Genomic DNA, 13,447 nt, shown 5'->3' with positions numbered 1-13,447 from the left:
TTGGTTTGTCTAGTACCGTCGTATGGGTATTAGGCGGGACAGAAGTCGGGACAAAAGTTTTTCACCCGACTAAGAGACAGGACAATGAAATCTACTTTAATTGTCCTTCCCGGGCGGAGGTGCGAGACTAAACACTTCAGAGACATGTTTTGTATATATCTGACACCTATAATATATTGATGAAAAACAGTATAATAGGCGACCTTTAACACAGCAACATCTCTGTCTATCTGTCTCGTTTCAGGGAGCTAAATGTTTTGACTACGACGCGTCTCTGCAGCTTATGGTGACCGGAGGTTGTGACCGGGCGGTCAGACTGTGGACTCGTTTCATCACCTCGCGTCCCGTAGCTTCGCTGCTCGGTCACCGCACCGCCGTGCTGGATGTTAAAATCTACCAACCTGTGGGGCAGATCCTCAGCTACTCCAGAGATGCTGTGAGTGCTGCTAGATGTCAGATTTTCACAGCCAAGTTAAATGACAAAAACTATATTTATAGGACTAGACAAAATGTCAGTCAAATTTACATTTCACTTTGTTTACAGTGAACTTTTGCAACTTCATTTCACTCAAAATACTGAAGGTGGGGAGAGAATCTTGAAGTAAGAATGGAAAGATGAAGAAATGATTTAAGAGCCGTTATGTTATTTACAATATATTATCATATTGGTAATTAAATTGACTTACATTTTCGTTTTTTAAATATCGTAGTTTTTGTCTGTAAAACTGGTAACCTGCAACACCTCTGTATGAGTCATACAAAATGAATTTAAAATAGAAAACTGGCCTTCAAAATATTTCAAAAATATTACTTCTATTGCTTTTTTTTCAATATGTCAATCGTATTGGTTTTTGTTTTGAATATCACAACAAAGCATCTTTATTGATTTTTCTTCTAGTTAATGTCTTTTGTCCTTTGTCAGGAGCTGAGGGTTTGGGACATTTCCAGCCATCAGTGTCTGAAGAGCCTCGCCCTGCAGTTCCCCTGCCAGCAGCCGGGTCGAATCCCAGAACACGGAAACTTCCCCTTCCTGTTGCTGAGCCCCCCGCTCACTGAGCAGCCTCTCTTAGCGGTGGCATGCAAAGATTATCTAGCTGTGCTCAGTCTGTCTGAAAGAAGGACAGGAGGGGGCGGATGGCTGACCGATGAAGGAAGGGAACCTGGACCAAATATTCAAAGTGGTCCCCCTCTCTCCTGTGCTCTGTACAACCCCACTTTGAGACAGGTGGCTACAGGACATGAAGACTCGTCTGTGTCTCTGTGGGACGTCGAGACGGGGAGGAGGCGGCTTCAGATCCTAAACGCTCACGGAGAAGAGGGGATCACCTGCATGGCACTAGACTCCTCCCACAGAAGACTGATCACTGGGGCGCGCAACGGCACCATTAAGGTTAAACAGCACTTTTCACTATCAGTTTGTGCAGAAATACTGTGAATTTGATACAATGACCTGGTAGTGATGACATATTTTAGTAAGCCAACCCATATGTTAGCAGTGCAAGGGTGACTAAAAGATATGGGCTTTTTTTGAATAGTTTATAAAATAAGATTTGGGGCAAACACAAGTGATATTTACACTTGTTCAGAAAGTTAATATCTTCATAATAAATAAACACCTTTATATTAGTTGAAGCATTAATGCAATCGCTGGAAACAGAAAGCTTACGTTAAAGGTGGGGTATGTAATTTTGGAGAAACCAGCTCGAGTGCGCTAGAATTTGAAAATACACAACCGGAACAAATCTGCCCCTTCCTTCAGACTTCCTTACAGAGCCCCTCCTCCAACACACACGAACGCGCACATGACCAATGAGGGCACGAGATACGTTTGCTCACAGATGGAGGGCTGACAGGCAGGTAGGCGCTAAAATGATTGGTCGTGCTTTTTACAGCGCCACGGCTTCCACAGATGACATTTTTTTATGTATTTATTGTCAAAGCATTTCATGTATTCATTGCTATCGGGATGTTAAGAGCATTCCATGGAATATAACAAAAAGTGTTTCTGAAATAAATTACATACCCCACCTTTAAGCTATAAACCAATAACATGACGATCTGTAAAGCCCACTAAGACAAGTGTTTTGTGACATTGGGCTGTATAAATTAAATCTGATTTGATGAGGATCACTTGATGACTTCCTGTCACCTGCACTAAGCTAAAGGCGGCTAATGTTCAGCATGATAACGAGCAGTATTCTCATTTAGCCATTTGAGGGCAACCGACAATTTTAAAACGCGTAGGAACTTCTGACTATTATTTATATTTACTCAGTATTTACTAACGTTAAAATCTCGTAAGCACCTGTTCACAACTCACCCTACTTTGGTAATCTAACCAAAAACCCATTCAAAAGACATTAACTGTGTGACGAGGGAACAGGAAGTGCAAATGCTAATTGATTTCCAGGTTCAGGAGTCATTATAAGAGCGTACAAATAGTTTGTTCATTTGCAGGTGTGGAACTTACTTAACGGCCTGAACTTGCACAAACTGGAGCCCGTCGACACCTCCGAAGTCACCGGGTTGACCTGTCTCCATGACAACCAGCTGTTGGCTGTGGGATGGAGCCGGCGGGTCGCTCAGTACGACGTCGCAGCTGCAAAGGTACAATTAAAGATGGTTACAATTTGATAATCAACCACTTTTTAAACTAGAAGGATTTACCACCAGGGTGAACAAATGTTCCACTGCTATGTCTGATAAACGGGTGTTTAATGAAAGACAATATAGAAAGATACAGTATCTAGAAATATGACATGAATTTGAAGCACATGTTTGTTGGCAGTCTTATTCCTCCTGCTGTTGCTTGGAAGGTGGCTTGGATTTCAAAAGTGAAGGAAGTGTGTTTTGGACTAAATACCAGACACAAACAAAATAAAACTAAAATGCAGACATTCTTACATTTTTATCGGGCATTTCTGCTGGGTCTCTTCTGGGGAGTGTGCTCTTCTTTGCACCGCCAAGTGAAACAGCAAATTACAGCATTAAATCCATTAACAAAGCAGCACACATAACCTAATAACCAAAAAGCTTGACTCACACTTAAGCTCGGCCACAAGTTTCTTCCCCAGATGTGGAGGATGAATCCCACACAAACAGCTGTCAGTGACTAATCTGATCAAGTCTTAAAACACTGCTTGAGCTTAAGTTCTTTAATTAAATCAGCCTAGAGTAGAAGTAATATTTGATTAAATCTAATAGATATGTTGTTAAATCTGTAATACCTTTAAAAACAGACCTCTTGTGTCTCTTCTTGTAAGTAAAAATGTCTAAAACTCCACATGCTGACCCCCTGGTTTGAAGAATTAAAGTTTAAGCATTGCCAGTGCCAGTATAAACACACATATGAACCGATGTATGTTATAAAGAAGTCCGAATGTGCATATTTTGGCACCTCAAATCCTTGTGTTACATTTGACCTCTCCCCCTTTAAGCAAGATCTGCTCTGTCTGCAGTTAGATCCATCCCTTAGAAACAGTAGTAACATTCAGTCCTCGTGCTTTTCCAGCAAATTCTCCGTGCTGTTTTCCCCCTACTCCCTCATAATGTTTCGCTCCATGTTTCAGCAGAGGCGGGTTTCCAATGTTTTTTTTAGGAGTAAATGATATCAGCGAATGATGTTGTAAATTACCCTGCATGCACCTGGGGAGATTAAAGACATGTGTGCCATGCGAGACATCTGCAGCTGTATTCCTCTGAAGTTTACCATGCTGAGCCTCCAGATTCATTTTGAAGAGCTGACCTCACTGTAGCCCAGAGGTGTAAACAAAATCAGTAAAGCAGAGAGGGAAATGGAGCTGCTTTCCACAAGGCAACACAAATAATTAGATGTTGTTTCAGACCGTTTGTAAACTGTCACATGGTGGGAAGCCATGTGCAGAGAGTTTCACAATGTCAGGCAACAAGTTCACCCACACAGTGAAAGCCTGGAGAGAGTACTTTCTGTCTTCTGAGAAACTTTTTCTAGCACAACAACAACTCCTGCTTTTCAACCTGAAAACTGCACACAAATAAAACACCAGTGCATCCATGACATCATCGACCACATTGTATTCAAATCTGTGGTTGGCAGGTGTTCTTTGGGCATCATTGGGCAAAAGATCCAGAATATTTCAGCATATAATTCAATTCATCTGAGAGAAGAGTACTTCGTTTTGCCTCAATTTACAGCTTTTGATGAAAAGCCAATAATATCAATCAAGAAAAAGGCGTTCTATTGGCTCTTCTACACATGCATATGCAAGTGTGTCCCTTCAGATAAGGAAAAGCCTGATAAAACACTAAATCGTGCAGTAAAATGAGCTATTCCACCATTGGAAAACATCTGCCTACATTTCAAAGCAGGAAAGACAGACTTATCAAACAAAGAGTCTGACAGTTAAAGGTCAAAACAAGGTCAATATTGGTGTTAAAACTTTAACCGTCTGCCGTCTGTAGCGGCTCATCTGGTGTTTAATATTTACATGTCTATATTTACCTCACATATAGGATTTGTATGTAAGAGCAGACATGTCGTGGAAGTCCAGCGGAGTCCACAAATCTGACATCCTGGCTGTGAGTCAGTGCTCTCCTCTGGGGGTCATCGCCACAGGAAGCTATGATGGAGAGGTCATTATCTGGAGGCTGGAGACACAGGGGCCGGTGCTCCACCTGCAGAGACCCACACAGGCAGGGTGAGAAAACACAACGGTGATGGAAAGATAGCAAAAGCTGTAGTCACAGCAGATCACAATCACTCAAGAACTGCACGTAAATACATGTTTGAGGTGCTTGTACTTTGCATTTCCATTATATGTTACCTTATACTTCCCTACAGATCAGAGGAAATGATCGTGCTGCTTGAAAAAAAACATAAATACGCTTATGAAATACAATTTGTTTTTAAAGATTAAACAAACATGGCTCCAAAAATGTGTGACCCCTTACATAGGGGTTTAGTTGGGGCTCTTCATCACATTCAAAGGTAGCATAATGCAATATCTCCCATATGAAGCAAAGGTCAGGAGAAAAGGCAAAAATGAAAAATACAAATCATTTAGCAGACATTTGTTTTTTCATCTTCTTTCTCTAACCATTAATCTCACTTTTCTAGTCTGGGGGGAAACATCGTTTGTGTCAAAAGCCCTTCGTCATCACTGGTCCATTGTTGTGGCCCTTTTGTTTATTTCTCTGCTTATACACATCTAGAGCGGCGCCCCCTGTGGACGGCCTGCTGTTCCTGCAGCACCGAGCCGGCAACAGGAAGTTGAGAAACCGAGGCGTCCTGGTGTCATCGCAGGCCGGCTGTCTCTGCTTCTGGAGCATCACTGGACAGACACACACCTATGGTGAGGGGGGAACACGGAGGTATGATGAATCTAGGTGCAAAAAAGGTTCATGAAGTTAGAACACAACTCTCACGGCAGGACAGAGGTTGATGCACCAGAGCAGTTGACAAGCAGCTGTCAGGTTGAATGCTCCTCCTGTGAGATGGACTCACAAACAGACAGAGATGTGGCAGTCAGGCTGAACTGTGGCCGGCCGCCTCTACCATTCCTGCCAGCCCTCAACTATTCCTCTTTCCAGGGCCCGCCTGTGTTTAGCGGTCGGGGATTCATGAACTGTGAGAGATGCATGTGTGTATGAGCTGGCATGGGAGTGAGCCAGTGTGTGTGTGTGTGTATGTGTATGTGTATGTGTGTGTGTGTGTGTGTGTGTGTGTGTGTGTGTGTGTCCAGAGAGGATTTTGAGAGTGTGACATAATTGGGAGATGTGTGACATAACATTCAAGGGTAGAAATTTGTCTCAGAAGTATATTTGTCATTGAAGTCAAGATAGTATTATTAGTGTTTGCAGTCCACATATTTTATATATATTGACAATAAGAAGTATTTTATTCTACTGTACCGTATTTACATTTTGTTTCATCTTATACATAAATAATGTACCTTTTCCTACATTTTTACCAGAGCAACTTGCACAACTTACTTATGTTCTTCATAAATGCATTGTATGTTGCTCTGCTGGAGAAGCCTTGGACTTTTTTTATTGCCAACAGCTGCAGCTATTGTGCCAATGACAATAAAGCCTTTGAAGCTTGAATCTTGTATTCCTGAAACTGGCACACACCTGAGTAGCTAGATTGACTTGCATGCAACTTCCTCCCTGTAGACTTTCAAGAACACAAACAACAGCAGACTCTAGCAAGAACCATTTAGATTTAACACTGCGCATTTCATTTTCTTACCGTCTGATTTCAGGCCAGTGTTATTCTCCAGAGCAGCCCGGTGAGCGTGTTTTGAGCCTGAGCTCGGATCAGCCTCAAAACACCATCCTGGTCTCTGGAGATACAACCGGCTGGCTTCAGATCTGGGACATCAGTGACTATGGACTGGACGTCCAACATGATGAGAGTGTAAGTTGGAGTCAATTAAATAAAAAGTGTGTAATGTACGGTAAATCCGCCTTTACCTGAGGTGTTCTCTTTACTCACAGCCAGTGTGTGAGCGGCCTCCTCTGCTGCAGCGATGGAGAGCTCATGAGAGATCGATAGTGGGCGTGGACGTCCTTGAGGTGTCCGGCAGGTTGTTCGTCCTCACAGCCTCGAGTGATGGCTCTGCTGGACTGTGGACAAAGGAGGGAGATCATGTGGGTTTCTTCGGACAGGAGGTTATGTGGAATATCTCAGAGCCAGAGACTTATCAAAGGTGAGGCTAATGAGCTTGTTATAGCTCACATGTGAAATAATGTGAACATGTACCAAATCGTATTAAAATAGTTTTTTGGGCATCGTTGGCGAAAAAGTTCCATAATAATATTTAAGTATAAAATGCATTGGGTCTGAGAGGAGACTAGATTTCTGCACCTCTTGCCTCTGTGTTTACAGCTTTTGAAAATCTAGCCTGTGATGGAAAACCATTCACACTTGTGGTGGGAATTTATTTATCAAATGTGGATAGAGAATCAAACCATTCAGCTGTCTTTGTCGTATTTGATTTCTTGCAAGAAAGTTCAGTCAGTCATACAGAGAGCATACAGCGTCTGCAGAGTGAAAAGACGTAGAGTAGAGTTTGGGTTGCATATTTAAACGCAGAGAGAGGAGAAAGGGAGGGACGAAGCTTAGTGATAATGAAAGGAGGCCATATCAGGATGTTCTCAGTTCGCCTGAGTTGAAGGTCATACTGTTGGTGCACATGGAGTGTAACTAACACTGCAACAAATGTTCTTAATAAGGAATTTTCCCAAGCTTAGCAAAGAAGTGAAAGTAGTAAATATAGATAAACATTAGCAAATAAGAATCACACAACGATATTATTAAAGTAAGTATAACGTTTTTATTACACACAACAAACGTTTTCCATTGGACATAAGTGCATGTCCCTTCAAATTAGGAAAAGCATGCTTGAACAAGAAAATCCTGCAGCAAAAATAACTTCAATATTGGCGATTGTTGCTAATAGATTAGCCATCTGCTAACCGTAGCGGCTGAGCTTCAGCCTTCACGCTTCCATGTTTGAGGGCATGAATGCTTAAAATACAAGGATAAAATGAGTCAACATGCTGCTTGTGAAGCAAATTGAATCATACATTCCAAATGTTGAGGATAACGAGTGTAAACGTGGCAGCCTTTGGGGGATTTTAGTATAACATTGGTGGAGTCAACAGGAGAGTCCCACAAAGTAAATGATGTCAAAAGGGAATGGTTAATTCAAAATCTAATATAGACGGAATATGTCATGGGTGAGTGCTTCCTTCAAAAGAAAGTTCCCTTGTTGTTTCCACAGGAGTTTGAGTTTTTAATAGGAACTCCAGTTTGGTTAAAGATCATAAACTCTGGCTTGGCCCAGGCCCTTTGCTTGAATGTATTTCTGTCACATCTTGGGTAAAATGAAGTATAAAGGAAAGAACTCTCTGAAATAACTTACATCAAGACATGAAAGCAGTGCAGTAAAGTGAAAGACTGAGTTAGCACATTATATAGCACGCTTATATTCCTTTTTGTGGTTTGGGGTCTCAGAGGCAATTATGTTGTTTGCATTAACTTCTCTGCACTATACTCTTTTTACTCTCTGTGGCTTCTGATTGGTCGACCATCCAAAGAGCACTAGAAAACATTTCAATGTCTCTGCAGTGCAGTAGCTCTTCCACAAGTGTTTTATAACTCTCCCACTTATTTTTATAATGTCCAATCAAAAGAATTCCACATAAGAATAATTGCACGAGAGGTTTTCTCAGGACATTTAGTTTTAAACTCATTTTGCCACAAAAGTCTCAAACCGTGAGATGTTTTTTTAAACAGCTAATCAGAGAAAAATGTAATATGTTGAAATCACCGTCAGTAGGGTTTTATTTACCCAGAAACTAAGTCCACACACACACACACACACACACACACACACACACACACACACACACACACACACACACACACACACACACACACACACACACACACACACAGAACACAGAGTACCCAAGCGTGGGCCAGTTTAACCACAGAAATGGGAAACAGCAAACGTTCTGGTTTCAATCAACACACTTCAACACTCATGCAGGTATCAGACAAAAATATCATCCAGCAATGAGCACTGATCCGTTCTAGTTCAGTGTCACGGACAAAATTGGGAAACCTGTGCAATCTAAAGTAAACAGCTGTTTGTTGACACGTCAAATAATGATATCTCTTTGTTGACATTCATAGAAAGGCTCAAAGAAAACTGAAAGGAGACACAGAGGACAGGACTGAGAGTGACGAAATGGGGCTCAAAGGTCAAGTACCTGGACACGCCTTCAGGGATCGAGCATCACAGGAGGAATGCTACTCTGAAGGTAATCTATCAGTGCAAACAGATGTTTAGAAATGCTGCACACACACACACGTCCTTTCCCTGAACCAAGCAATATCCAGTCCCATTTGGCTCTGTCACTTTTCAGTAATTACCACTATTGCTAGAATCCCTCTACACGAGTATGTGTGTATATAGAAAATAGTTGTAAATGTACAGGTCAGGAGGGCCTTCCAAGCTAATTAAACCTGATACTCTGATTATTTCATGTCCAATTTCTCCGCGTTATGGAGAGAAAAGTCAGGGCATTCCTCACATTCTCCTCCTCTGAAGTCTGCAGCTCAGCTCGGGAACATTTGGGCAATCTTCGGCTCCAGAGACGAAAGCCAGATCATAAAAAATCTAATTAAGCGCATGCATGCTCAAGGTTCATATGTGTGTGTTTGTGCAAAACATTTCCTACATTTTCCATTCACTGTCTCTCCATTACTCAGAAGTTGCCAAAATAAGCGATTAGCTGTGCTCTCTCTGCAACCACACCCAGGCAGAAACAGTTACACACACACACACACACACACACACACACACACACACACACACACACACACACACACACACACACACACACACACACACGGGGGGGGGACACACACGACACGGACACACACACTCACTAACTAACGTTGTCTCCTGTCATCCACTGTAGCTTCACCCACCAGCCTGGCAGAGAATGACCACAAGCCCATGGTAACCTGTAAACACACAATCAGCAGCCGATGAGTGTAAACACTTGTCAAACTCATCTCAATGGCCTTCTTTCCTTCGATCCACCAATGCACCCAACCATCAAATGTGTGTGTCAGTATCTGTGCTAGAACTTCTGCCAGGCGGTAGCTTCGTGTCACAAGAGGAGACGTGACGGATCACTGTTGATTGGCTGTTTTTGTCCCCATCAGACTCTGGCCCTGCATTAGACAGATTCGCGGATTACGGGGTAATTTTCCTTCCCTACTTAAGTACCTATCTGTATTTTCTAACAGACTGCACAAACAAATCATCTATAATTATATTTGTATTGCACTTCTACTGTATGTTCTCAAATAAAGTTTGACATTTCGCAAAAAGTGATATTTGCTTTCTTGCTTCTTTGATCCTTGCTTATGTTTGTACGGTAAATATGAAGCTACAGCCTGCAGCCAATTAGCTTAGCTTAGCAAAAGGACCGTAAACTGATTAGAAAAAGCTAACACAGTCTCAAAACCCACTCATTAACACATATCTTGTTTGTGTAAAAACTGCAATTTATGGTTTTAAGAGGGATTATATGCCAGTCTACCGTATCAGACGACTGTATTTATTTTTTAGTCATCACTGTGAAATTGCTAGGCGAACAGCCCTCGAGGTGATGGTTAGATGTTGATACCTTAGCTTAGGACAAACCCAGGCTGGCTGTTTCGCTTAGATTCCAGTTGTTATGCTAAGATAAGCATACTTTGTGGCTCCAAAATGAACAGGTAGACCATTTTATTGGGACTTGAAGTGCTTGCTTTTAGAGAAAAATGCCATAATCTCTATTTGAGTTTCAAAACGCTCCCCTCATGACTGTTCTAGTATGTAGCCTACAGTAAATACTCTAAAATTGGAGTCCTAATTGTATAGGTTTGTGGACATCGAGAAGCAGCCAGGATACAAATACTGGTCAGCCCACTATAATATATAGCGACTATTTTAATGTCTCGATCAATTCTGGAGGAATGTGAGGGCGCAGCTCCACTTCCTTTTTATCCCAGCTGTGGCTGAAGCGCCCCACGCTCAGGCTAAAGTTGTCCAGAACATTTGATTTGAGAGGATAATAAAAGAAAATGAGGAATACTGCCATTCTGCAATGAGACAAATCTGGGTTTGCATGCATGCCTTTCTCGCCTCCTCTTTTTCTTGTTTTAACTTAATTTCTCTCAATCTTTCACTTGGTTTTCCCATCTTTTTTAATCCTCTCTTCTCTTTGCTGCGACCTCCTCCCTTTATATTGACTGCATTTCTGTATGTGCCAATTTATGTGGGCTGAAAACTGAGAAGTCATCTCTTCCTCATCTTTTTTTAAAGTGAATAGTCTTGTCATTTTTACGCTGAGAGTTAGATGAGAATATTCAAATTCCTTGTGTTTGTAGGCAAAATGAAAGATAGAGTCAGCAGTCGATTAGCTTAGCATAGAGACTGGAAATGGCTAGTGAATATAAAAAGGAAATCTTCCATCCAGCCTAGTGTTTCCAAGTCGTATTATTGTTGGCGGCGTGTTGCAAAGACAACCAGATCGAATCCGTGCTATCCGTTTTCCTGCTAGCAACAATCAACAACACATGACAGAAGAGCATTTTGTTACTGAGGTGGTTTCACTGCCCGCCTATTGAACCACTGGGGATATTTTGTAAAGAACTTACTGAACATTGATACTCTTTGGTAACCGGTGATGGCTACCAATACTGAAACATAATCCTACCTTCGTTCTGCTTTGATGGAACAATGGTTGACACAGTTCCTTTGTGCCCTGAATCGATCCTTCATGTCCCTGGAGAACAGGCCTGAAGGCAGACAGAATAACAAAGTGAAACTATCGTCATAGCATTACATCGTTCCATTAATATTTAATGTATTATAATAATTGAAAGCAAAAAGCATGTCTATTGCCACTTTTGCATTAGGTTTGTTAATATGTTTGTTTCATTCTTACAAAACTTGACATGTAGTTAAATTAGGGTGACCAGACAGTCCCCGTTTGTATTGGCCTGTCCCCGGTTGAAACTGTCCCCGGAAATGTCCCCGTTTTTTAATATAATAACGTGCTTTTGACTGTGTTTTCCGAAATGTGGGGGCTGGCTTGACCACAGTCTGTTTACCCAGTGTTTCCTGACATGAAATGTTTTATTTCACCTTGCTATGTGTTTTTAACGTTATTAAAAAACGGGGACATTTCCGGGGACAGTTTCAACCGGGGACAGGCCAATATAAACGGGGACTGTCCCAGGAAAACGGGGACGTCTGGTCACCATATGTTTTATTTCATTCTGATAGATCCAAGCTAACTTTTTCGCCAATCATAAACTATGCTAGGCTAATGGTAGGCTAATTCCCAGATTGGTGAACTACTGCTTTAAAGGTGGGGTTGGTCATTTTGGAGAAATCAGCTCGAGTGCGCTAGAATTTGAAAATACACAACCGGAAAAAATCTGCCTCTTCATTAGAGCCCCTCCTCCAACACACACGAACGCGCACATGACCAATGAGGGCACGAGATAAGTTTGTGCACAGATGGAAGGCTGACAGGCAGGTAGGCCATCCAGTTACTTTAGCCGGGCCGGCTCAGATGATTGGTCGTGCTTTTTACAGCGCCACGGCTTCCACAGATGAAATTATTTGATGTATTTATTGTCAAAGCATTTAATATATTCATTGCTATCGGGAAGTTAAGAGCATTCCATGGAATATAACAACAAGTGTTTCTGAAATGAATTACATACCCTACCTTTAACTGTTTTTATCACTACATGTTCCCGTTGTATTTGGGAAAAAGCAGCTTCACAATACTCTTATTGTGTTGTGTTTTATCAGCAGTGTGACATTTCTTGATATTTGAGACTTTCTGGGTCATCCAAACAAACAAAACATGAGCCATCTCATCTTTCTCCACCACCCTGTGCTCATCATCAAAGCTCTACTGAATTGCACAAATAGTCGGCAGAAGACTCAATGCTCTATTCACGCTTGCTTTCTTCTCATATTCGATATTGCATCTTCTAAGCATGCTTGCCCGCTCATCCCAGTAATCGGGGTTATTTTAAGCACCGGTCCGGATGTTTTGCAGGGTTGGAAGTGAGCTTTCTTTGGGAGAAACACAAACAGACACAGCTGGGACAAACAGGGCCAGTCATAGACTACACAGGCGTAAATGTGTCGCATTGTCAGAAATATCACCAGTTTTTTGCTAATTAGCACAAATTCAGTGATAACGTATATAATAAAAAAAAACTAGATGACACATTCATACATTTCTCAGTGCTTTGCCTGTGACAGTGGGACCTTCAATTTAAGGTTTTTTTTAACCTAAAAGTCATTTCGAAAATACAATTTCAAAAGAACATGTACCATCGACAGAAATCTAAATTGGAAAACTAATCCATCTGTGGAAAATATGGCTTCTGCTGGCTAAAGGCAAATATTTTAACATCATACATTTGAGTCATGAGAACAACAAAAGCAATCTCTTTTTGTTTTTGTTGGCGTGTTCTTCAAACACCTTTCAGGGGGCAATTACCCAGCCTGTGTGTGTGTGTGTGTGTGTGTGTGTGTGTGTGTGTGTGTGTGTGTGTGTGTGTGTGTGTGGGTGTGTGGGTGTGTGTGTCTTTCACTAATTTCCAACATCATAGAAGAAGGTAAAACACCCTGGAGACTAACTGCCAGACACTCATGCGTAATTTCGCCTGACACACACACACACACACACACACACACACACACACACACACACACACACACACACACACACACACACACACACACACACACACACACACACGACAGATGTTTCAAAAATACCACATTAACAACAGTGCAGATGCAGGCTGGGAAATGCCCCGAGAGGTCTTCATTGCTGCAGTACAAAGCTGCTTAGGGCTTTCAGAGCC

At 41.8% G+C, this 13,447-nt stretch overlaps 1 protein-coding gene across 2 annotated transcripts in view; it reads left to right on the top strand.

Moving 5' to 3' along the window:
- Positions 1-9,892, top strand: part of LOC104955798 (WD repeat-containing protein 49) — a 13,098-nt gene extending 3,206 nt beyond the window's left edge. Inside the window, exons 6-14 of one of the 2 annotated variants that reach the window (XM_010783191.1) lie at positions 245-436; positions 923-1,390; positions 2,458-2,607; positions 4,492-4,676; positions 5,191-5,330; positions 6,243-6,397; positions 6,478-6,689; positions 8,684-8,811; positions 9,475-9,892. In XM_010783191.1, the coding sequence (XP_010781493.1) occupies positions 245-436; positions 923-1,390; positions 2,458-2,607; positions 4,492-4,676; positions 5,191-5,330; positions 6,243-6,397; positions 6,478-6,689; positions 8,684-8,811; positions 9,475-9,548 (1,704 nt within the window). In that variant the 3' untranslated portion in view covers positions 9,549-9,892. Of the gene's footprint in view, positions 1-244; positions 437-922; positions 1,391-2,457; positions 2,608-4,491; positions 4,677-5,190; positions 5,331-6,242; positions 6,398-6,477; positions 6,694-8,683; positions 8,812-9,474 lie in introns of those variants that run through there. The other variant, XM_010783192.1, reaches the window with a different exon arrangement.
- The last annotated feature ends 3,555 nt before the right edge of the window (positions 9,893-13,447 follow it).

The sequence above is a fragment of the Notothenia coriiceps genome, unplaced genomic scaffold, assembly GCF_000735185.1.
Source record: "Notothenia coriiceps isolate Sejong01 unplaced genomic scaffold, NC01 NC01_scaffold00024826, whole genome shotgun sequence".
NCBI lineage: Eukaryota > Metazoa > Chordata > Actinopteri > Perciformes > Nototheniidae > Notothenia > Notothenia coriiceps.
The sequence above is the reverse complement of the archived record's forward strand: the minus strand, read 5'-3'. Positions and strand labels throughout refer to the sequence as shown.